This window comes from Canis aureus, chromosome 28 (assembly GCF_053574225.1).
Source record: "Canis aureus isolate CA01 chromosome 28, VMU_Caureus_v.1.0, whole genome shotgun sequence".
Lineage (NCBI taxonomy): Eukaryota > Metazoa > Chordata > Mammalia > Carnivora > Canidae > Canis > Canis aureus.
The window spans coordinates 1,182,558-1,206,018 of NC_135638.1; the positions used below are offsets into that span (position 1 = coordinate 1,182,558).

General features: G+C 61.7%; 1 protein-coding gene across 2 annotated transcripts; it reads left to right on the plus strand.

Moving 5' to 3' along the window:
- Positions 1 to 1,225: 1,225 nt before the first annotated feature.
- GDF6 (growth differentiation factor 6) lies at positions 1,226 to 20,532 on the plus strand. 2 transcript variants are annotated; one of them, XR_013366883.1, is made up of 3 exons: positions 1,226 to 1,626; positions 17,415 to 19,844; positions 20,169 to 20,532. XR_013366883.1 is itself a non-coding variant. In XM_077876187.1 (2 exons), the coding sequence occupies exons 1-2, from the start codon at positions 1,266 to 1,268 to the stop codon at positions 18,353 to 18,355; spliced, it is 1,302 nt and encodes a 433-aa protein (XP_077732313.1). In that variant the 5' UTR covers positions 1,226 to 1,265; the 3' UTR covers positions 18,356 to 20,532. The 2 variants fall into 2 exon arrangements, 1 of the variants encoding a protein (XP_077732313.1); XM_077876187.1 differs by having other exon boundaries at positions 17,415 to 20,532.
- Positions 20,533 to 23,461: the final 2,929 nt, after the last annotated feature.

A 23,461-nucleotide genomic window follows, 5' to 3' on the forward strand; every position in this document is an offset into this window, starting at 1 on the left:
GCAAGGCAGCAGGACGGAGCCCCGCGCCCCCGGCCGCCCTCCGACCCCCCCTCCCCGGCTGCGCGCTCGGGCCCAGGACCCCCGGGGGGGGGGGGCGCCCCGGGAACTCGCGATGGGGCGAGGCCGGGCTGAAGGGAGGCAGATTGGGGAAGAGCTGGGGGGGAAGAGGAGGGGGACCCGCGGGGGGCGGCGGAGAAGCCGGGCTGGGGACGCGGCGTCGGAATGCGGAGGGGGCGGGAGGGGAGGGGCGGGGAGGGCGGAGCGGGGCTGGGCCTGCGCGCCCGTGACCCGGGGTCGGGGGCGCGCCCGGGGCTGCGGAGAGCGGTGCCCGCGGGACAGGGGGGCGCGGCGGGCTCGGCCGAAGGCGGCAGCGGCCGGGGGGGGGGGGGGCGGGGGGACGGGGGGGCGAGCCCGGGGTCCCACCAACACCCAGCGGGACGCCGCCTCCGGGGCGCCCTCCGGGAGCTCCTCCAGGACCGCGCGGGGGCCGGCGGGGGGACCGGCGAGGCCCTGGGGAGGGGGCCGAGCCCCGGGGTACCACCGCCGTAGTGGGCCGCCGCCTCCGGGGCGCCCTCCGGGATCTCGAGGAGGCCGGCGAGGCCCTGGGGCCCGCGGGGCGCCCCGGGTGCGAGTGGGGGGTGCTGAGCCCCGAGGTCCCACCGCCATAGTGGGCCGCCGCCTCCGGGGCGCCCTCCGGGAGCTCCTCCGGGCCCGCGAAGGAGCCGGCGAGGCCCCGGGGTGGGGATGGGGGTGCTGAGCCCCGAGGTCCCACCAACAGCAGGGGGCCGCCGCCTCCGGGGCGCCCTCCCGGAGCTCCTCCGGGCCCGCGCGGGGGCCGGCGAGGCTCTGGGGCCCTGGGGCGCCCCGGGCGGGGGGAGCCGGGCTTCGGACAGGGCGGGGGGCTCCGGCGCCGCAGATCCCCCCCGCGCTCCGCCCCGCCGAGCGCGCGCCCTCCCGCAGCCCCGAGCGCGTCCCCAGCGCACCCGCGCGCCGCGGCCCCGTCCCCGACACCTCCGGGCGCCCCGCCGGCCTCTCCTCCCGCCCTCCGCTCCCTCCCCTCCCCTCCCCTCCCCGCCCTCCCCTCCCCTCCCCTCCCCTCCCCTCCCGGCGAGGGGCGGGAGGGGGCGTGGCGGGGCCGCAGTTGGTGTGGCTGGGACCCGGCTCCCTGCACTCGGAGTCCGCGCGGGGAGCCGGGCCCGGCCGCTGTCCAGCCGCCCCGCGCCCCGCGCCCCGCGCCCCCCGCGCCCGCGCCGCCGCCTCCCGCCATGGATGCGCCCCGGGTGCTGCTGTCGGCCGTGTTCCTCGTCGGCTTCCTGTGGGATCTGCCCGGCTTCCAGCAGGCTTCCATCCCCTCGTCCTCGCCGTCCGCGCAGCCGGCCGCCGCCAAGGGGACGCGGAGCCGCAGGGACGGGAGGGCGCCTCGGGACCGGGCGCCGCGGGAGCCCCTGGAGCCGCAGCCCCCGGAGCCCCAGCCCCCCGGCGGGGCCGCGCGCGCGGTGCCGCACGACTACATGCTGTCGGTCTACAGGACCCACTCCATCGCCGAGAAGCTGGGCATCAACGCCAGCCTCTTCCAGTCCTCCGGGGCGGCCAACACCATCACCAGCTTCGTGGACAGGGGCCGAGGTAAGTGGCGAGGGAGGCGCCCCACGCCCGGCCGAGCTCCGCGGCCCCCGGCGGGAGCTGCACCCGCGGACCCCTGCCCCCGACACCTCCCCTTCCTCCCCTTAAATTGTTTTTCTCAAGCCGAGTGCGGTTCCGAATGTGGCTGCAGAGTGTTTCCAGTTTGCAAGCCTCCCTTCCTCGCTTCCTTCTTTCCCTCCTTCCCTCCTTCCCTCCTTCCCTCCTTCTTTCCTTTCCTTTTCCTTCCTTCCTTCCTTCCTTCCTTCCTTCCTTCCTTCCTTCCTTCCTTCCTTCCTTCCTTCTTCTTGTCTTGCAGAAAGCAGCGTGGTGGCCTCTGGTCCGGTGGCCGGTGGAGGAAGCGTGGAGGGGTGGGGGGCGGCAGGCAAATGACTGGGTCTGCAGCGGGGCCGCGGGGGGACTGACGGCACCGGCCGGGGTCTCGGGTCGTGCCTGGGTCCGAGGCCTGAGCTTCGGCGGCGGGCGGGGCGCGGGGGGCACGGGGGAGCCCGGAAAGCCGCGAGCCCCCATCGGCCCGGGGGAAGCGGCGGATGCAGGTCCCGCGGGGGGAGGAACGAGTCCGCGAAGGGCGCGTGGCGGCGCCCGGCCCAGCCGGCTGCACGGGCGCTGAGCCCGGGGCTGCGCTGATGTGGGGATCGGCAGCCGGCGGGAGCCCCGCGCGCTCGGCGGTCCTTGCTCGGAGGCGGCGGCCCGGTAGTTTAAGCTCTGCTAAGGCAGCGGCAGCAAGGGCACAGGGGCAGGGGCAGGGGCAGGGGCAGGAGCAGGAGCAGAGGCAGGGGCAGGGGCAGGGCAGGAGCAGGGGCAGAGCAGGAGCAGGGCAGGGGTAGGAGGAGCAGAGGCAGAGGCATGGGCAGGAGCAGGGGCAGGAGCAGAAACAGGGCAGGAGCAGGGGCAGGGCAGGGGCAGGGCAGGAGCAGAAACAGGGCAGGAGCAGGGCAGGGGCATGGGCAGGGGCCGGGGCAGGAGCAGGAGCAGGAGCAGGAACAGGGCAGGAGCAGGAGCAGGAGTAGGGGCAGGGCAGGAGCAGGGGCAGGGGCAGGGGCAGGGCAGGGGCAGGGCAGGAGTAGGGGCAGGGGCAGGAATAGGGGCAGGGCAGGAGCAGGGACAGGGGCAGGGGCAGGAGCAGGGGCAGGGGCAGGAGCAGGGGCAGGGGCAGGAGCAGGGGCAGGGGCAGGGGCCCGAACAGGGGCAGGGCAGGGGCAGGAACAGGGGCAGGGCAGGAGCAGGAGCAGGGGCAGGGGCAGGGCAGGGGCAGGAGCAGGGGCAGGGTAGGAGCAGGGGCAGGAGCAGGGGCAGGGTAGGAGCAGGGGCAGGGGCAGGAGCAGGGGCAGGGGCAGGAGCAGGGGCAGGGCAGGAGCAGGAGCAGAGCAGGGGCAGGGGCAGGGGCAGGAGCAGAGCAGGGCAGGGCAGGGGCAGGAGCAGGAGCAGAGCAGGGGCAGGGCAGGGGCAGGGGCAGGAGCAGGAGCAGAGCAGGGGCAGGGCAGGGGCAGGAGCAGGAGCAGAGCAGGGGCAGGGGCAGGGGCAGGGGCAGGGGCGGGGCAGGGGCAGGGCAACTACAGGTAGCAGCTTGTCGGTACTTAGCCCATGCGGGCGCAGGGATATGCTCCTCCACCTTTCCCTGCCGGGCATCGCCGTCTCTCCTCTCCGAGCTTCTCCCGGGGCCCTGTCCCTGGTCCCCTCCCAGGGCGTGGGGTGCGTGGGTGGGTGCCCGCGGAAACGCCCGCGCCTGCTCCTGCCACCCGCGTTGGGCCGCGTGCTGAGCGCCTTGGGCAGGACCTCGGGCCCCCTGGTTCCCAGAAACCGAGGAGGGATCCACAGGCACCAGGAGCTCGGCCCCTCAAGGGGGGAGACAATGCGGAGGAAGGAGACCGCGAGGGGAGGGAGGAAGGGGAAGGACAGGGAAAGAGGAGGAAGGGGACGCGAAGGAAGCAAGGAGGAGGTGAAGCGCTGGAGGCAGCTGCGCAGCATCCCGGCCGGGCTGAGCGGGGCGGCTGGACCCTCCGCGCCCTGGCTTCCAGGTCCGGGAAAGCGGGGTCGCAGGGGGGCGGCTGCCCGGGCTGCTCCTGCCCCCGCGGGGGTCAGCGAGGTTCACGAGCTGCTGAAAGGTGCGGGCGGCGAATTAACGCCTGCTCTTTTATGGCGGGTTTAGGGCTACGCGAGTCACCTTGGCAGGTAGCGCGGGTGCGGGCCCGGCCTCCGCGCATCCCGCCCGCGCTCTCGCCGTCTCCGTCCGCCCCAGTCGCGCCCCCCAGTTAGGGACGGCCCTTCGCGCCCCTGGTGGGGACCCGGGAGGCTCAGGGAGGGTCGCCGCCGGCCGCAGGTGCCCCCTCCCCACCCGCGGGCTTGGCTCGGGACCTGGGGAGCCTGCGGGCCGCTCCTGGCGTCTGCGGAAGCCCGGGGCTCGCAGGCCGGCCTGGGGGGCTCGGGGCGCCGCAGGGAGGACGGGCCGGGGGTCCACGGGGCCCGCAGCTGGGAGGGCGCCTGGGCGCCGCCGGGTTCCCAAGGCCGTTGGTGGACGGGGAGGCCGCGCGGCTCGGGGTGAAGGAGCGCAGCCCAGGGCGGGAGGGGCGCGGAGGGGCTGTAGCGGGCCGCAGCGCCAGCCTGATGAAGGGAAAGCCTCACTTTCCCTCTCACTGATTTTGATTTGATGTGTCACCGGCGGTGACCTCGGGCTGGACCTTCCGGGGCTTGCTTAGCATCGGGCCCCTGATTGGAGTGTTTCAACTCAGCGATCTAATTGAGGGGTCATGTCATAACACATCAAACGGTGTCTAGTCTCCCGTGATGGAGGGGACCCGCCAGCCGCGCATCCCCGGCTCCCGGAGAGGACTTCCGCGCCTCTCACGTGGGGACTCTGGGCCGCCGAGCCCTCCTCTCCTCCTCCCCTCTCCATCCTTCCCCTCCCCCTCCTTCCCCTCCCCCTCTGCATCCCTTCCTCCTCTCCATCCCTCCTTTCCCCCTCTCCATCCCTCCCTTCCCCCTCTCCATCCCTCCCTTCCCCCTCTCCATCCCTCCCTTCCCCTTCTCCATCCCTCTCCTCCCCCTCTCCATCCCTTCCTCTTCTCCATCCCTCCCCTCCCCTCTCCATCCCGCCCCCTCTCCATCCCTCCCCCTCTCCATCCCTCCTCCACCCCTCCCCTCCCCCTCCCCACCCGGTGGATGGCGGGGGAGGCGGGAGCCGCGGCCCGCCCACAGCTGGGCCGGGCCCGGGGACTTGGCGCCTCGCCTCGGGATGTTTAAATCGCCGTCGAGGGCGGTGGGCTGGGCCTGGCGGAGCAGGGGACCCTCAGGGGGAGGAGTCCCAAAGTCCTGGAGCTCCTGACTCACGCACAGTATTTGTAAATAGCCTTCCTCACCCGGGAGCCCCGGAACCTCAAAAGTTAGCCCTCAGGCTGGCGATTAAGAGTGGGTGAGCTGGGATAAAAATCCATCCGAAATGAACCCGGGGAGCGCTTTGGGTCTTTAAAGAGAGCCCGTTCCACCCTTGCCACCTTCTCCCCCTAACACACACCCAATAAGGAGACCTTATTGCTAGGTTTCTTTCTTTTTTTTTTAATGTTCCTCCTTTCAGTTTGCTCCCCAAACATCTAGAGGTGATAATCAATAAATACTGAACACTTACCGCGTACCAAGTACTGTGCTAAAATCTGTTACCTGAATTATTTCATTTAATTCTGACAACAACCCGTGGGGAAAGTGCTTATAATCACTGTTTTTACAGGTGAATTAAGGAAGACAAAGAGGTTAAGCGAGTGGCCTAAGGTCACCCAGAGGAATGAAGCAGGTAGCCAATTCTAGATCCCCCATGCTTAACTGTGGCACTATGTGGCTTGGGTAAGGGGTGAGGAGGTTTCTAAAGGATCATGGCAGGAAGCCGGCGTCAAAAAAAAAAAAAAAAAAAAAAGGGCAAAGTTACCACTCAGTCTAATATTCTTCTGTGATTTCTTAAGCCCGAGCTTGGAGTTGGAGCGGAACTTGGGATGTGAGAGTGTGAATCAGTGCTGGGCTTTGCTTCCTCTTTGTACTCTCTGTCAAGGCACAAGCCATGCTACCCCTCATCTTCAAAAAGTCCTCCTTATCGGGTTTTCAGCACGACTTAGGATCCACAAAGATGGAAAGTGTGTGAGTGTGTGTGTGTGTGTGTGTGTGTGTGTGTGTCTGTTTTGGTGCTGTTATAGGATCAGAGTGGATCAGGTTGGCTATAAAGAAATTACAGTTAGCACATGATAGAACCATTAAAAGCCACTAGTACCGGAGCCCTAGGGCCCCCACCCTGGGGCCTGGGAAAGGCAGATAATTGGAACTTCTCTGAACTGAACAAGGCTGAGAGAGAGGGGGGAAGAGAAGAAAGAGACAAACCTCGGATTTTCCGTTTATGTACTGAGAAGTGCCACTTAATTCCAGCAAGAGGAACCCCTCCCCGCCTTGGTTTTGGAGGAAACCAAGATGAGTCCAGCAACACTGCGGTGAGTTCGGTATCCAGATGATTTGGAAATAACAAGATTCCTACAAAAATTCTTTTTTTTTTCTTCTGGTTATTGATGTCGTTACAATAGGCTTCTCAGAAAGGAGGCAGTCAGAACAGATAAAAACCAAGAAAACGAGATCGGGACATCCTTGAGGAACTCGACACCCTAGAAATGAATCGCTGGAAAGTTTTGCCGCTGATTGTCGGCTTCTTGGTTTACCTTCTGGGCCGTGATTATCCAGGGGCCGGGCAGGACCTTGTGGGGATAGCTGGGCTGCAGGGAGGGCATTCGAAGGGCTGCAGAGTTTCCTCGCCATCGGGGGTCGGCTGGTACAGCACATTTATGCAAAACAGCGAGTTTCTGGGTGGACCTGGGCCGCAGAGTGGCATAATCGGCGCAGCAGCGCTTTTGCCCCGACCCTGTTGTCGTTGGCAAACGGAAAAATGAAATATAAGCAGGGAAGTATTTTAATGGGGACGGAGGGAATTCACAACTGTTAATTATTTGGTGACCTTGTATTCGATTTGTTTGAGTCCCTTATAAAAACACTAATGCAGACCAGACGGCCAAGTGAGGAAGCCGGCAGAAGGTTCCAATCTAGGCTTTATTTCCCCGGAAAGAGGGAGCAGCCTTGGAAGAGGATTGCGTGTGAGGGCGCGCCCGCGTGAGCTCCGGCGTGGGGTCTGCAGCGCTGTCCGGGTTCGGGATCTTCCGCAGGGCGGACTGGAAGGGCCTGGAAAAAGGCCTGGGGTGAGGGAAGGAAGCCTGAAAGCTTGTTCTTCTCTGCTGGTTGGAATGATTAAAACATTCTAGAGGCCGCAAACCACAGAGGCCTTGGCCGTTGGCTTGCTGTGAAGTATCAGTCGCTGTCACCGCGTCCCCAAGGCCCAGGGGCTGCCCTGCGAGACCCTTTCCAGGGCCGCCTGAGCAAGCAGGCTGAGCACCTAGGGCCTCGTGCAGCCAGAGTGCAGGGGGCCAGCAGTCAGGGCGAGCTTCCTCTGCAGGGGCGGCTGCTCGCAGGACGACTCCGAAGGCTTCCCGGCGCGGGGGGCGCGGGGGGCGCGGGGGGCGCTTGGGCTCCGGGAGCTGCTGGTGGGGGAGGGGATCCAAGCGCGCTCAAACAGCCTGGTCCTTTCTCCACATTAAAAAAAAAAAACACCACCCCAAACCCCTAAGCCCGAGTCCCCTCTTGCGCACAACCAAGGACGACGGGGAACCTGCGAGTTTACGCGCCCCGGGACCGCGGGGACCCCGTGCGCACCGCGCGCGCCGCAGGAGGCGCCTAAGGCTCCCCGCGCCCTCGGGGCCCGCGCGTCCTGGGAGCGGGAGCGATGCCTGCGGCGGGGGGCAGGAGAAGGGGGGGCGACGTGGGAGAGCGAGGACCGGACCGAGGGCAGTGGAGGCCTGGGCGCCTTCACAGGGGGGCGGGGGCGGGGAGGGGCGGGGCGGGGCGCGGTACCGAGAGGCGGTGGTTCGGTCCGCCGTCGGGTGTGGGACAGCCCGGGCCGCGGTGCGCTCTGGACCCGGGACGCGCCCGGTTCGCGGGAACGGGGGCCTCCGCGTCCTTTGGTTGCCCGGCACCGGCCCCTCCCCGCAGGCCCCTCCCCGCCCTCCCCCTGCCTCTCTTAAAGCCCGGGCTGTTTATTTTTAAGCTCAATGGCGGTTAAGTGGTGTCTTCTGTTTACAGGAGTTAAATAGGTCGTCGTCGGCCTAATGGGTTCCAGGGTTGCCGCTCGGTGCCTTCCAGGACAGTCCATTAGCGCTGCTGGGGGCCCGGGTCGGGGGCGCGCGGCCGGCGGGGGCGGGGGCATGCAGGAGGGGCGCGGGGTGGGGGGTGCTAACCTAGGGAGCCGGCTGGGGCGGGGGCGGGGTGCGTGCAGGAGGGGCGCGGGGTGGGGGGTGCTAAATTAGGGAGCCGGCTGGGGCGGGGGCGGGGTGCGTGCAGGAGGGGCGCGGGGTGGGGGTGCTAACTTAGGGAGCCGGTTGGGGCTGGGACTGGGGCTGGGGGCGTGCAGGAGGGGCGCGGGGTGGGGGTGCTAACCTAGGGAGCCGGCTGGGGCGGGGGCGGGGTGCGTGCAGGAGGGGCGTGGGGTGGGGGGTGCTAACTTAGGGAGCCGGCTGGGGCGGGGGGGGGGCGTGCAGGAGGGGCTTGGGGTGGGGGTGCTAACTTAGGGAGCCGGTTGGGGCTGGGACTGGGGCTGGGGGCGTGCAGGAGGGGCGCGGGGTGGGGGTGCTAACCTAGGGAGCCGGCTGGGGCGGGGGCGGGGTGCGTGCAGGAGGGGCGTGGGGTGGGGGGTGCTAACTTAGGGAGCCGGCTGGGGCGGGGGGGGGCGTGCAGGAGGGGCTTGGGGTGGGGGTGCTAACTTAGGGAGCCGGTTGGGGCTGGGACTGGGGCTGGGGGCGTGCAGGAGGGGCGCGGGGTGGGGGTGCTAACTTAGGGAGCCGGCGGGGGCGGGGGGGGGGCGTGCAGGAGGGGTGCGGGGGGTGCTAACTTAGGGAGCCGGTTGGGGCTGGGACTGGGGCTGGGGGCGTGCAGGAGGGGCGCGGGGAGGGGGTGGGGCAGGGTTGCTAACTTAGGGAGCCGGCTGGGCCTGGGGCTGGGGCTGGGGCTGGGGCTGGGGCGGGAGCCGGGTCGCGCGGGGTCGGAACCCAAGGCCGGTGGACGGTGGGTCGGCAGCGCCAGCGCGGCTGCCCCTTCTCTGCGGCGTCCGCCCCGAGGGCAGCCCGGGGTGAGCGGGGCCAGGCCCCACCGGCCCTTCCTCAAAGCTGAACCCCGCCGAACCCCGAGCCCCCGCAGGACCCCCGGCTGAAGCCCTCTCCTGAGCGCCTGTCCCCGGCGGGGCGGAGGCACCACTTAAGACGGGAACCCTTTCTGCTTTTGAGCCCCAAGTCCTCCGGCCACGGGCCCCGTCGTGCCCCCCCCACCGCAGGTTCTCCGCCGCCCTTCACCCCCCTGCAGCCCGCGCCCGTGGGCCCGGTGGGCTCCCAGCGACGCCCCGGCCAGGCCAGCGGTGCAGCGAGGGCGGCCCGTGCGCACCCCAGGCCTGGGCCCTGCGCGCAGTGACCTTCGGAGGACATGGGGCGGACGGGGGGGGGGGGGACGGGGGGGGGGGGAGGTGCTGTGCGGCAGCGCTGCGGCTTCCTGGGATCTCATCCGCAGGGATGTCAAATTAAGATCTTGGAAGCCCAGGGGGAGACTGCCCTGAAGACACCCGGTGGGCTGCTCTTGATCGCAGGCTCCTGATCTGCTCTCGGGGTTGGCGCCTCTTGGACCCCACTTTACAAAGGGATCCATTTCATTGTAGAGAAACACAAGAGTCTCCTGGGAGTCCTGCTGGGGTGGAGGTGCCCAGGGCCCAGGGGAGAGGGCTGGCCGCGCTTTCCTGACAGACCGGGCCTCGCACTGCTGAGGCTCAGGCCGTGCGGGGCTTCCGAAAGTGAGTTCAGGCAGGTGGCATCTGGGGTTCACCTTCCCACCCCTCCCACCCTCCCTCGTTTGCCTCTGGCTGGGCCAGAGCTTGGTGTGCAAACGCTGGGATTTCTCTGTGGGATCCGGGCCAGCCACCAGCACACGGAGACATCCGCCAGGCTCGGAAGAGAGACCACAAACACCTCCCCAGATTCTGTGGAGGACCGGCTCGGGCCTCTCGGACCCTTGAAAGGCGGAAGGAAGCTGAGCAATGCAGGGTCCGGCATTGGAGAGAGCACGGGGAAGCCGGGAGCTCTAGAGAGACACTGGGCAGGGGAGCGTGTGGCAAGGACGCACAGCCAGCAGCCGCACACTGGGCTGCCTCAGGCGACTTGCTCTGGGTCTGGGCGCTGCACTCAGCCTGAGGGGCCCATCTCCTTGCCAAATATACCTGGCCCTTTGCCACGTCACCCTCACCCCCACCCCAGACTGGCTCTGTGGACAGACTGTGCCCCCAAGAGGGCTCCACGGCGGGAGGTGCGGAGTAGGGCAAGGAGACTAACCCCCAGGCCTCTCAGGGCTGCCTCTGCCCAGCCAGGGAGCCAAATGGATTAGTATATGGGCTAGCGCTGGCCTCGAGCCCCGCAGAAGAGAGAACCTGCCAGGAGGGACCTATCCTTGACGAGGTTCTGGCTACAGGCTGGTGTTCATGTGGGAGCGGTGAGAGACCTCAGCAGTGGATGACATATGACATAGGGGCACCGGGAAGGATCAGTGGGACAGTGGGGAGCCCACAACCCCTTGGGCCTCGGCCTTCCCTGGACCCCAGATGAAGAGGAACTGGGAGTCCTCGCTCCTTTCTTTAACCCCTCAGCCAGCACCTTTCCTTTGCTGGCTTCTGGAGACCCTCCAGGAATAACTGGACTGCATCTCCTCAGAGGAGGCCAAGAGGAGACAGGTGCATCCTCTGCCTCCTTGGATGTGGGGGTTACAGTAACGTCGCCGCACTCATCAGGTGCCTCTGTGCCAGGTGCAACGGCCCGGGGTGCCTGGACTCCCACCTTTCCAGTGACTCTGCAACGTGGGGGACGGTTCTCCCGTTTTACAGATGAGGCATGTGAGGCTGGGAGGGGTGATGTGACCGAGAGTTTCCGGGGTCACCCAGCCAGTGAGCCGCAGGTCGGAATTCAGATCCACGTCTCTTAGACTCTAGATTCCTGTGCTGATTCCACGTTGTCAGCAGTAACCAATATTTGCACAGGTCTTCAGACAAACGTCTTTCCTACTCTGCCTCTCACTTGCTACCCCTCCCCCAGTGACTCTGAGCTGGTGTGATCCTCATTTTGTAGATGGGAGAATTGTTTCCCTGTGGGTTCTCTTTCAAAATTGAGCATCCCTTGAGTTCTGCTGTCTGGGAAGTGATTTGCCTCTAGGAGACCAGACACTGACTCCCTGCCCCACGCACGGGCTGCGCGGAAGACAGGAGCCTTCTCTGGCTTTTCACCAGAGCTCAGGGCCTAGGCCGGCCAGGGTGGTGGCACAGGTGCTGGGGCCAGACCGCCACGCCTGCCTCTGAGCGTCTTGGGCCGGGCGCTATCTAGCAACCTGTATTTTGAGTTTTCTGGTCCACAACGGGAGCATAGCAGTGATATCTTTTTCTTCTCTATACTTAGTTTTGAGGTTTAAATGAGTTATGGGAGTTTAGATCACGCACAGCAAATGGCACTCGCTGCACCAGTGTCTGCCAGTACGGTTTTTATTCTGGCTGGTGAAGCCAGAGCTCCCTGGAGACGGGGAGTCGTGAGGCTTGCCTCCTGGATCCGCCCCGCAGAGGATGCTTAGTGAGCGCAGCAGCCTGCAGCGGAGGCAGCGGCTGGCCTCGGGGCAAGAACACGAGGGGATGCTCAGGTTATCACTGTGTCTCCGGAGAGAGTAATTGTTGGGGAGCAAATTACTCAGAGCCCTTCACCCCAGGAGAGAGGGTTGGTGGCTCCTTTTTTACGCGTCCTGAACACCTGACTCTATGTCCAGCCTCGGGGCGGTGCTGAAGCTCAGTGACTCCAAATCGAGCTGTGAAACCCCTGCGTTGAGGTCTTCTTCCTTCTAGTAAGGGGGAAAAGAGATCCTGGGGGAACCCGATTGGCCTGGAGTTGATGGCATTGGTGATGAATGTGTGTCGCGTGTCCTCTGCACCACCGCAAGTCAGAGCCTTGGAAGAGGGCGTGACCGCAGGGGGGGGGGGCGGGCGGGAACTAAGCCCTTCAGATCTGGTCCTTAGCTAGTCCCAGACGGTGGGAGGTGAAGGTAGCTCGCAGAGCCCCAAGTGCCCCAGCTGTAAACCGGTGTGACGGTGGAAGGTGCCGATTCAGGGACCGGGCCCATCAAAGCCCTGCCCGGGCTTGGCACTCAGGTGTGTTCAGGTGCGCCCAGGTGCACCTAGGTGTGTCCAGGTGCGCTCAGGTGCGCCCGGAAGCGGCCAGTGCGGCTGTGGGCTCAAAAATGGGGGTGAGGTGGGGGAGGGGTGTAACTGCAGAGACGTCTGGGGGTTTCTTTGCACAGGTGGGCAACAGCCCGGTGGCTCCTGTCCCCGCTCCGAGGGAAGCGGGCAAGCCCACCGGGGTCTGGGCCCTCTGAGCCGCCCTGGCCGCGGGATCGCCTTCAGAGGACACAGGGCAGGGGTGGGCGTCAGCAAGAATCCAGAGGATGGGACCCCGAAGCTCAGGGACGAGCTCTCTGGGGGAGGAGGCATCACGGGGACACCTCCCACATCGCGCGGGGACACCTCCGGCGGCGGCCAGTGACAGAAAATCCTGCCAGGGCTCTCAAGAGGGACCTCAAGCAGTGCACAGATCTGGGGGAAAATGCAGGGCGGGCCCTTCTTGCCCCAAACCAAATTGTTGGCGGGTTTTCGGAAACCCTCGACGGGTGGCCCAGAGAAGCTGGTCCCAGAGCCCTGGGGGCCCTGGAGGCACATCTCCCACCGCAGCTGCACGTCCCTGGCTGCGGCGCCCTCCTGGGGCTCAGGTTCTGGGGTGTCGGGGCCTGGGGTCTGGTGCACTGAGCATCCTTCCCTTTCCCACCTGCTGTTTGAGTCTTAGCTTCCTCCAGCCAGGGCTGAGGCTGCCCCCACACTGCAGACTGTGCCTTTCTAGGACAGTTTTCTCATTTAAAAAGGGTGTTATGGTCCCTGCCTTGCAGGTAGTTCTTCTGTGTCCTCATTTGTTTCCTTTTAAAGTTGTTTATGGAATTCCCCACTGGACATGCGTGTTTGAGGTGTCCTCACCTCAGCGTTTGACCGGCTTGCCCTTAATTCAAAAAAGGCTGACCTATTTATTATAGAGACTTTCCTTCAAATACACGGATGGTTTGTTCCTTCCTTGGTCTCTTCTCCCCTTCCTCCCTCCATGCAGCCACCTGGGAACATGGGTAAGTGCAAGTCCAGCGATTGTAACTGGAAAGGTTTGTGTGTCTCAGACCCACAAACACTGAGTTCGCCGGGCTTGAGCCAAGGTCTGTGCAAATTCAAAGCAAAATATAAAGCTCCCATGATTTATTACTGATTGATTTCGATTTAAAGGCCTAAAGCTTAGGATGCACTTCTGAGTTGTAAAAAAGTGCCACAAACAGAATGAAAGGTGCTTGTTTTTGGTGAGGGGGATGGGAGAGAGCGTCATTTGATGATATCAGCCCTCACTTAGGCAGGCCTTCCTGGGAGAGGAGGCTTGTGGGAGGGCGTGTGAAGGGCTGGCTTCCTACCCACAGGCGTTTGGGCCGTGGCAGCAGGGCCGGCTCCGAGATGCCAGTCTGCAGCCCGAGTGTCTTCAGGGTCACAGGGGACGGCGGTGTGTGCACTCCCCGGGTCGGATGCCTCCTCTGGGCTATTTCTGTGATGCATGGCTCCAGAGCAGGTCCGGGCAGGTGGGGAATGTGGTCTGTAGGAGAGCCGCCCAGAGTAGCCACCTTCTTGGACCCTCTGTTAAGGGGTTAGAGGTTCTGGAGACCCAGTGAGAGGACATGTGGCTGAAAGAGTAAAAAAAAAGAAAATGTGGGGGTGGCTGTTGAGGTGGGGGAGCAAAAAGGAGCTAGACTTGGCTCTGGTGAGTACCACCTTAGACCCTGCCCTGGGTGCTGTGCTTTGGAGGACCCGGTTTTGCTCCACCCCCAGTGGTGCCCATCCACAGGGTGGGGAATCTGAAGAGCCAAGGGGACCTGCTCATCTACATGAGTGGTTCTTAAAGTGGGATCCCAGACCAGCAGAATCAACGTGACCTGGGAACTGAAGACAAATGCAAATTCTGGCCTCCACAACAACCCCTGAGGCTTGGGAGAATATCCATTTCTAACAAGTATGATGCTGGTGGTGCAGACTTCGGAACCCCTACAGGTTTAGTGGCCCAGAGAGCCCCTGCTCTACTGAGGTACCCACACCGTAGAGCTCTTGCCCCCATAGTCCAGAGCCCCCTTCCAGGGCCCGGGCAGCTGCTTCATTGGGTCTGTCCTCCTGGGAGTGTGTCCACACCACTGACACATGCCTGGGAAGCTTGGCCCTGTGAGCAGGGGTGTCCACAGTCTTGCGGGTGAAGCCACTCAAACTGGATCGGAGCTGGTGCAGGAAGAGAAGGGAGCAGGTTGCGGTCTGAGTCCTCCCTTGAGCCCCGCAAAGATAGAGCTGGTGCTCTCGCTAGAGAGAGCGGCAGAAAGCCCAGGGCTGCTGGAGCAGTAGAGCCCCCTTTACAGACGCTTTCCTCTGTTTTGACCGTTCTTGAGGACTGGAGAAATGTGACTCAGCGGTGGAGACTAGCTGTCCTTAGCCCACACTTAAAAAGAGAGAGAGAGAGAGAGAGAGAGAGAAAAGATTTCTCTCCATGTCTCATGAGAGAGAAATCATTAGCCTCTACATCTCCCATCTACACCCTCCAGCCAGTGACCAAGTGTCTCAAGAGTCATGTAAGCAGAGGTGGCAGCGATGTCCCTAGGGAGTCCATGTCTCATTCCCAGCAAGCCCTGCAAATACAGTTTGGATGGGACCCCCCCACCCCTTATGCCCCAGCCATTCCCGGTTGGTTGCTCCCGAGCTCTGGTGCCCGCGCTCTAATGGAGAGACACGGGGCAGCGGGGCTCAGGGGCTAAATGCTCCCACTCTGGAGTTAGGTGGCCTTGAGTTTGGATCTCGGCTCTACCACTTATTAGCTGCCAGACGTTGGTCGTTAACTTAGTTTCTGCAAACCTTGGCTCTCCCACCTGTAAAATGGGAGCCACAGCAGTATGTGCCTTGCAGGACTGGTCTGTGCTTGTGGATAAAGTCAGGATGAAAGAGACAGAGACGTCAGCCCTCACGACGTGTAGCTGGTGCAGCGAATGCCTTCGGTTTGTCCCTCTCATCACATCCTCAGTTTGGAGAGAGAGAAATATGAGAGGCCAGAAAGCGAAGCCTCAGGCACTAGGTCCAGAGATCTGGGTGGTGGCTGAGGGTTGTCAGACGCAGGTTTCTTTAAAGGAGGAGAAGAAAGTGTGCTGAGTTCCCACTGATTTTAATGTGACCCTGGTCGGTTTGAAGGTCTTGGCTTCCATAAATCAACCGCCTCCAGCAGCTTTTCCCTCTTCACCTCTCTAACCCTTCCCACAGCTCCGTCTCAGGTTGGGACATGTGCCTTAGAGGGAGGTAGCCGGCCCTGCCGTCGGCCCAGAGTGGGGTCTGGGTGTGGCTGAGGCTCCAGGTCCCGAGCCCTGGGGCTGCATCTGGACGCGCAGGGAGGGTCCGACCCGGGGACCCAGTGACACTTTTACTATTGAAATCGAACCAAACTTTACTAGCTTCTGGGGAAAGCTTGGGGGGCTTTGGGGATTTTTGTATTTGCTGGGTTGTAAATATTTTATGAGAAGGCAGCCCAGGAAAATCTGCTTAGCTTTCCGCCTTGCATATTGAAGTGGGGTTGGCTTCATGCACAAATGCGTCAAAAAAGAAGTCAAGTTTCGCCTTGGTCCCAAAGAATTCCTCTTGGATTTGAAAAGCCTGTTATTTTATTTCCCCGCAACACCTCCCCCATCACATGCCCTAAATTTCTTTTTTCTTATTTGTGACTGAAAAACTCATCTTCACGATTAGTTCCAAAGCAAGAAGATTTCAAGTTGGGTGAGCGGGTGGAGGGGGGAAGGTCACTGTGTGTGTTTGGTTGAGGTTTTCTCCTAACTGATGTGTTCCTCATCGGCTGCAGGATCTTCTCAATGGATGGATGCCTGGTGTGTGTGTGTTCATTTGCTGCCCCCCACACACCCCCCCCCAATTTCTGAAAGCTTCATTGCTCTTTTGTTTGTTGTTAAAATGGTTGGTGACTTTGAAAAAGCGAGCGAGCGAGCCTTCACACAGCAGATCTTCATTCTGTCCTCTCTGTGCGGGGCCTAAATCCTTCAGCAGAGTGTCTAATGGGCGGACACTTGGACACCCCAGAGCGGTGGTCTAGGAGGGCTGCATCTTCAAATCCTCTCCGACCTTAAAAACCAAGAGCACAACAAAACTAGCGAAAACCCAGTGCCTGGGCTCTGTCCTCAGATATTTCTGCAAGTGGCTAAGGCCAGCCCTGGCCCGAGTAGACGGTTTTAAGGGGCCCCCAGAGTGAGAATAGCTTATGGAGCAGCAGCTGGACCCCCGCCCTGGACGCGACAGGGCCGAGGCCACGGTGGCTGCGTGGGCGCGGGGAGCCCCTCCGCCGGGGCCGTGCTGGTGGCCCAGGGAGGCTACTTGAGGTCAGGGTGGTCGCAGAGGGCCCCCCCGGAGGAGGTGACATCCCAACCGGGGCGCGCGTGTGAGCGGAGCCTGCAGCCAAGGGCGGTCGGGGAAGCGCGCCGGGCTCAGGGCCACAAAGGGCACATTAGCGGTGACGCAGGCTCCTGGGGGAAGACCGGGGAGGCCGCGCCCCTGCCCAGGCAGCCTCCGACTTCCTACCGGGAGCCCCGCCGCAGGGGAGGGGGCCGCGGGGTGCCCCCAGCTGCGCACGTCTGGGCGGGGGAGGGGGCGCTGAGGGGGAGCCCAGCAGGACCCCCGCCCCCGGGCTGCCCGCCCCCTCCCGCCCCCTCGCTCCCCAGGGCGGGGCGGCCTCGGTGCACCCTCCAGCAGAACCCCCGCCCCCTCCCCCTGCTTCAGGCGGCCTCGATGCACTCCCCAGCAGGACCTGCCCCCCAACCCCGCTCCTTCCCCCCCTGCTCCAGGGTGGCCTCGAATTATCCCCAGCAGGACCCTGGGGCGGGGAGGGGGGGAGCCCATCTCCGCTCCCTCTCCCCGCTCCCTCCTCCCCTGCTCCAGGGCAGCCTTGATGCACCCCCAGCAGAAGTCCCCTCCTGCTCCCCCCACCCCCGCCCCCCTGCTCCTGGGGCGGCCTCCATGCACCCGCAGCAGGACCCCCCTGTCCCCCCGCCGCCCTCTGCTCCCGTGGCGGTCGCGATGCACCCCCAGCAGGACTCCCCGCCCCCCCGCCCCCCGCGGCCTCGGTGCACCCCCTCCCAACCCCCTGCACCCGGGCGGCCTCGGTGCACCCCCTCCCCGCCCCCTGCACCCGGGCGGCCTCGGTGCACCCCCTCCCCGCCCCCTGCACCCGGGCGGCCTCGGTGCACTCCCTCCCCGCCCCCTCCCCGGGCGGCCTCGGTGCACCCCCTCCCCGCCCCCTGCACCTGGGGCCTCGGTGCACCCCCTCCCCGCCCCCTGCACCCGGGCGGCCTCGGTGCACCCCCTCCCCGCCCCCTGCACCCGGGCGGCCTCGGTGCACCCCCTCCCCGCCCCCTGCACCCCGGGGCGGCCTCGGTGCACCCCCGTCCCCCCCCCCCCCCCCCCCGGGCGGCCGCGCATCCCCGGCTCGCGTCCCCGCGGGGCGAGGCTGACTGCGGCCCTTGTGTCTCGGCAGACGCCGCCGCGCGCGCCCCGCTGCGGAGGCAGGAGTACGTGTTCGACGTGTCGGCGCTGCCGGAGCGCGAGGAGCTGGTGGGCGCCGAGCTGAGGCTGTTCCGCCGCGCGCCGCCCCCGCCCCGGGGCCCGCCGCGGCCGCTGCGCCTGCAGCTGTCGCCCTGCCTGTCGCCGCGGCTGCTGGGCGCGCGGACCCTGTCCCCGCAGGGGCCGCCGCGGGCCGGCTGGGAGGTGTTCGACGTGCGGCCCGGCCTGCGCCCGCCGCCGCGGGGCCCGCTGTGCCTGGAGCTGCGCGCCGCCTGGGCCGGGGCGGGGGCGGGGGCGGGGGCCGGGGCGGGGGCGGGGGCCGGGGCCGGGGCCGGGGCGCGGGGGCCGGGGCCGGGGCCGGACCTGCGGAGCCTGGGCTTCGGCCGGGGGGCGCGGCGGCCGCAGGAGCGCGCGCTGCTCGTCGTGTTCTCGCGCTCGCGGCGCCGCAGCCTGTTGGCCGAGGCGCGGGGGCGGCCCGGCGGGGGGCGGGCGCCTGCCCCGGGGACCCCGCTGGCCGCGCCCTGGCCGCCCCCGCCCGGCCGCCGGCGGCGCACGGCCCTCGCCAGCCGGCACGGCAAGCGGCACGGCAAGAAGTCGAGGCTGCGCTGCGGCAAGAAGCCCCTGCACGTGAACTTCAAGGAGCTGGGCTGGGACGACTGGATCATCGCGCCGCTGGAGTACGAGGCCTTCCACTGCGAGGGCGTGTGCGACTTCCCGCTGCGCTCGCACCTGGAGCCCACCAACCACGCCATCATCCAGACGCTCATGAACTCCATGGACCCCGGCTCCACGCCGCCCAGCTGCTGCGTGCCCACCAGGCTCACCCCCATCAGCATCCTGTACATCGACGCGGGCAACAACGTGGTCTACAAGCAGTACGAGGACATGGTGGTGGAGTCCTGCGGCTGCAGGTAGCGGCGACGCCCGGGCGCAGCGTGGGGAGCGGACGCACCGACGGACGGACGGACGGACGGACGCGGGGACGCGCGGCGGGGGGGGGGGGGGAGGCCCAGCGCGCCCCCCTCCGGGGCCCTCCCACCTGCCGGCCCAGAGGGAGATGCGGACTTTCACACCTTGCCTGGCCACGCTGGAAGAAAACGAGCCCGAGGAGGATTGCCTTAGGGTTTTTTTCCCTCCCCCTTATTGCTGTGGCCTTGGATTTTCTTGTGCGCCTCGCTCGCTCTCGCTCTCGCAGGTTTTGATAGGAGGTGCGGGGCGGAGAGACGCCTACCTGGCTCTCCACCGCCCCCACGGACTGGAGAATGTGTAGCTCAAGAAGAGAAACAGTGTGGGATGAAGGATCACCCCCCTCCACCCCCACCAGCACCCCCTCCACCCCCACCTCCACCAGCACGTCCTGGTGTGATTGCTTCCTGCCCCAGTGAAGAAGGTGGGGGGTCTTCTCTGGCCCTCACAGGGCCTGTGCCTTGCAAGCTCCCAAACCCAGAGTGTCCACCTAGAGGAACTGGCCCCAGCCCTAGGGAACCAGGGAAGGCCCTGCCCGTAGGGGACCTTGCTCGGATCCCGGCCTCTCCCACTGCGGGGATGGCAGCCCACATCTCACTCAAGGAGGCTCAGGTCGCTGCCTTTACTGTTGCTCTTTCTGGTAGGGGAAAGGGGAACTGGAATGGATGGAATGACAAGAATGAGTCCAAATGGAACCCCCTGAAGGATAATGAGAAACCACAAGGCCTGCCTCCAACGGGCTGACACTGAGGGGTGTTAACCAGGCTGGAGGTAACCCAGGAAAAGCCCTTTTGCGGTGTCTGTTTCTAATTGATATCTTTGAACAGAACTTGTCAAAATTCAGACATCCCCTTTTAAAGGGAAGGTGATCTTCCAGCTAAACAGAAAGTCAGCAGGGCTGGGAAGCCGTGTAACTAAGGTAAGAGGTGCAGAGGACGGGGAACGGGCCAGGAAGCAGAGGGTGAAGTCAGGAGGAGAGACGCTGGGCCCCTCGGAAGGAAGGAAGGACGGCTGGACAGACAGGGAGACAGGGCAGGCCAGAAGCAGGGAAGAGAAGGACGAAAGGGGACTCAGCTCCCTGTGCCCAGAGATTTCTTTAGAATCTGTGTTCCCTCCTCTCTCTGGAACATTCCTGAAAGATTACCAGCCAGCAATAGCCCAGGGCTCCCCCAAAAGAATTGTTTCAGATTGTAATTACCAGTTAGGCAATGTTTTTAAAACTTAGTAATGAGAAACTGTGAAAAGAGCAAAGTGTTACATTGAGCTTGGGGTGGGGGACGGGGGAGGGACAGTGAGGAAGGAGGCAGGGGTGGAATTATTCGTCTTTCAGAAGGAAGCCGGAGAGAGCAGCGCCACGCCATCTAGATACCCATTCCCAGGCTGTCAGACACAGGACCTTTCCCCAGCCTGCACCAGTATTATCTTGCAGACATTGCCCGTAAGCAGGCCCTTTGCAGAGTTAGTTTCCTTCTCAGCTTTGACCATGAAATGGTTTAAACAAGGGAACCAACCATTAAAAAAAAAAAAAGTCTTTGTTTTTCCTAAGTGGTTTTGCTCTCTCTCAATCTAAACCTGTTGCTGGTTTGGTACAGAGAACTACAAACTGTCCAAGAAAGGGTGAGAATGATAAGAAATGCTAATATAAAATGCTAAGTAAAAAAGAGAAAAAAAAAAGACTTGGCCAGGAGAAATAATTTAAAATGCACATTTGCTTTGGATGCACTGTTGTTCTGTTAAGGCTGTATATATTTGTTTATTTAAGGTGACTGAAAGTGCAAAGAGGAAGTGGACAGCATGCAATTCATCTTAATGTACAAACGTTATATGCACTCAAATGTTATAATTTCTAATATTTTTAAAGTTTATATTCGAGTTGTACAAAGTTAAGCATTAATCAGATATTTCATTCTTTCATAATGTTATCATTTTCTTAAATATTATTACAAAATTTTAAGTCTGTCTAATGGAGAGTTTTTTTTAAACTGTCTACCTCACTATAATACAAGTATTTACAACACTAAAGTTACCAGAGGTCGATTTTATATTCAAACATTTTTTTTTTTACAATACACTTTTCCTGGATGATACTCAATCTAATACTGTATTATTAAACTCATTTCCCCCCTTAACAACTCGGCCTGGTTTATGTGGATCTGTTTAGAAAAATCCTTTTCTCGAGGAATTACTGTCTATGGTGTTTTGGTCCAGTATGGGACGGGACGTCCGCAAGGGCACTGATTACTTAGATGTGCATCACTTAGAGCATTGCACTTTTTCTTCCTAACTCTTCCACGAGTCTTCATGAAATTTTCACTCCCCGGAATAAAGCCAAATCCTTGTCAATCGGTAGAGCAGCGTTCATAAGCCGTAACTCGTTCCAGCATATCAAGACCCCAAATAAGAGTTGGATTATTTCCGGGCGCCTTGGATGTTGAAGAGAAGCTGTCAGTCACTTGAGGCAACCGAGGCGCCAGGGACTGCCGTCCACGTGGATGGCACGGGCCCGCGGAAGAGAGGCGCTGTGTCTCTGACCGTGGGCTCCCGCAGATGAGGCTGCGCTCGCCGTCCACGCCCGAGCCCTCCCGCGTGGCAGGTACCGGATGCACATGCGTTATCTCATTTAAACTCCGCGGAAACTCCGCAAGACGGGGGCAGTATTTTATGCCCACTTCACAGGTGAGGAAACTGAGGTGCGGAGAGTTTAGGTGACCCGTGGCTGGTCGTGGCCAGGGCATGGCCCCTCGGCCTTTGACCTGGTTCTCCCAGACTCCAGAGCCCGAGGCCTTAGCCCTCTACAGTCTGCGCCCACGTCACCCGCCTGCTCTCCGACTGGTGCCTAAATGCCCGCGTGGGGCATTGGCCGTGGCTCACAACCACGGGGGTCGCCCAGCTGTCCCGGGGCCACCAGCACTGACGGGGGTGGAGTGTGTGAAGTGCGTGCACCTGCTGGGATGTGGGAGCGACATGCGCTGCTCAGGGCGTCCTCAGCATAGGCTTGGCCCCTGGAAACCCATAGCCTAGGTCGCTGCTGGGCCTCTGTAGAGTCTCTGCAGTTTTCTGGAACTGCCTGGGTGTGGTTTCTGGAACTGCCTGGGTGTGGTTTTGTGAGGTTTGGTTCTAGAAATAATGGTCAATAATGGTTGTAAGTGGCCTGTGTGGGACCGAGAAACATTTTCCCATGGAAACAATGTGGGTTTGAGTTTCCAGGTCACTTTGCATAAGTTTTATTTACCCAAATGGAACTTTTTAATAAAGCAATTTTGACTTCTGGGTCTTGGGAACAGATAATCACCTGGGAAAGAAAAAAGGAGGCTCCTGCTCTTTTTTTCCTGGGAAGAGGCAGTTTTTGAAACCGTTGAGGATTCTTTGCATTTTTCCATCACCCTGTCTATATCTCTCACCCAATTCCCCGACCTCCCAACTGCCCCAGGGACTCCCAGCCCTACACTGTTACATATGTCCCCACTCCAGAGAGCTCCCTTTTCTGCATAAACATTTCCAGCCCCAAAGTTATTTTGCCCTCTTGCCTCCATCGGAAAGTTTACTCCTTCGCTCAGGCGGTAGAAGCAGCGCCATCTGATTGAATCACGTGAAGGTGTAAATATCTCCTCGCCCCTAACCTTGGAGACATTTGCATTTAAAGAAAAGAATCTTGGTTAACTCAGATTTCTTGTGAGTGATGTGAAAGACGGTAGAGAAGAGTCTGGAAAGTTCGGGAAGTTGGATGTGATCCAGGCACTAATGATACAGGGTGATTGGACAGCCTTGCTGATGTGGACTTGCTGAGGTCCCCTGGGGTCTAGTTTGAAGAGACTGTCCCTAGCTCACTTGTTTTACAAATCAATATCCCATGTATTAAAACAAAACGTTAAATAACTTTGCTGCTTTTTCTGAAGCTCTTGAGTTTACTGGGTGTAGGCCCCATAGAGAGTTTGTGGCCCTTGATTTTGCTCCTTGCTTGTGTTCTCAGCATCCAAACTGATATCCAACCCACGGCACATGCTCAATAAATATGCAGAATGGATAAGTTTATGAATCCTATTTTGCTTGTTAATCTGATAATTTTAACAAGCGCTTTGAAGGGAGCCTTAGATTTATGTCTCTTCATCTCAGGTTGAATGGATCAACGTCCCTTAATCAATTCCAGTTATAAACCTAGTTAACAAACTTCCTTTGAGTATTGTACACTGCTTTTATCAATTTAATATATTCAGTTTGCTTTTAAAGCCCTTCACATTTCTCTAACAGGAAAAACCTTCCTATGTACTTAAAGCACTCCCATTTAAAGCCACTTCTTAAGATGATGACTTTTAATTTCTAGTAAGCATTTCAACACTGTTTATGTCATCCATTTATCCTTATTTTTTAAAAAATATTTTATTTATTTATTTGAGAGAGAGAGAGAGCATGAGCCATGGTGGAGAGGGAGAAGCAGGCTCCCCACCGAGCAGGGAGCCCCATGTGGGGCTGGATCCCAGGACCCCGGGATCATGACCTGAGCAGAAGGCAGACGCTTGATGGATGGAGCCACCCGCGCGACCCTGTTTATGTCATTTGGCTTAACATCGAGAATCTAAAATTAATTACCGAATTACACATTTAAATTGATTTCCGAAGGCTAGCCTGTTAGGCACCTTAATAAACAGCAGCGTTTATTTTTTTTTAATATTTTATTTATTTATTCATGATAGAGAGAGAGAGGCAGAGACCCAGGCAGAGGGAGAAGCAGGCTCCATTCTGGGAGCCCGATGCAGGACTCGATCCCGGGACTGGAGGATCGCGCCCTGGACCAAAGGCAGGCGCCTAACCGCTGAGCCACCCAGGGATCCCAACAGCAGTGTTTAAAGCTTGCAAATGTTTTACATACCAAATATATACAGATTGTCTCGATGACTAAAAAATCACTATTTTTGAACTTAGCACAACCGTGCTAATGATTCAGATTCAATTTACTTCATCTTTGTACTGTATCCCAAAATTTCCTTGGGTCAAAGACAGTAACCCACTGCTGAAAACTATAGTGTCACAAGCAAAATGGGGAGACGCCTTCGGCAG

Bases quoted from the DNA above. Each gene is read 5' to 3' on its own strand.
- GDF6 (XM_077876187.1), top strand. From the start codon at position 1,266: ATGGATGCGCCCCGGGTGCTGCTGTCGGCCGTGTTCCTCGTCGGCTTC. The intron at 1,627-17,414 runs GTAAGTGGCGAG...GTGTCTCGGCAG, and splicing joins CTTCGTGGACAGGGGCCGAG to ACGCCGCCGCGCGCGCCCCG.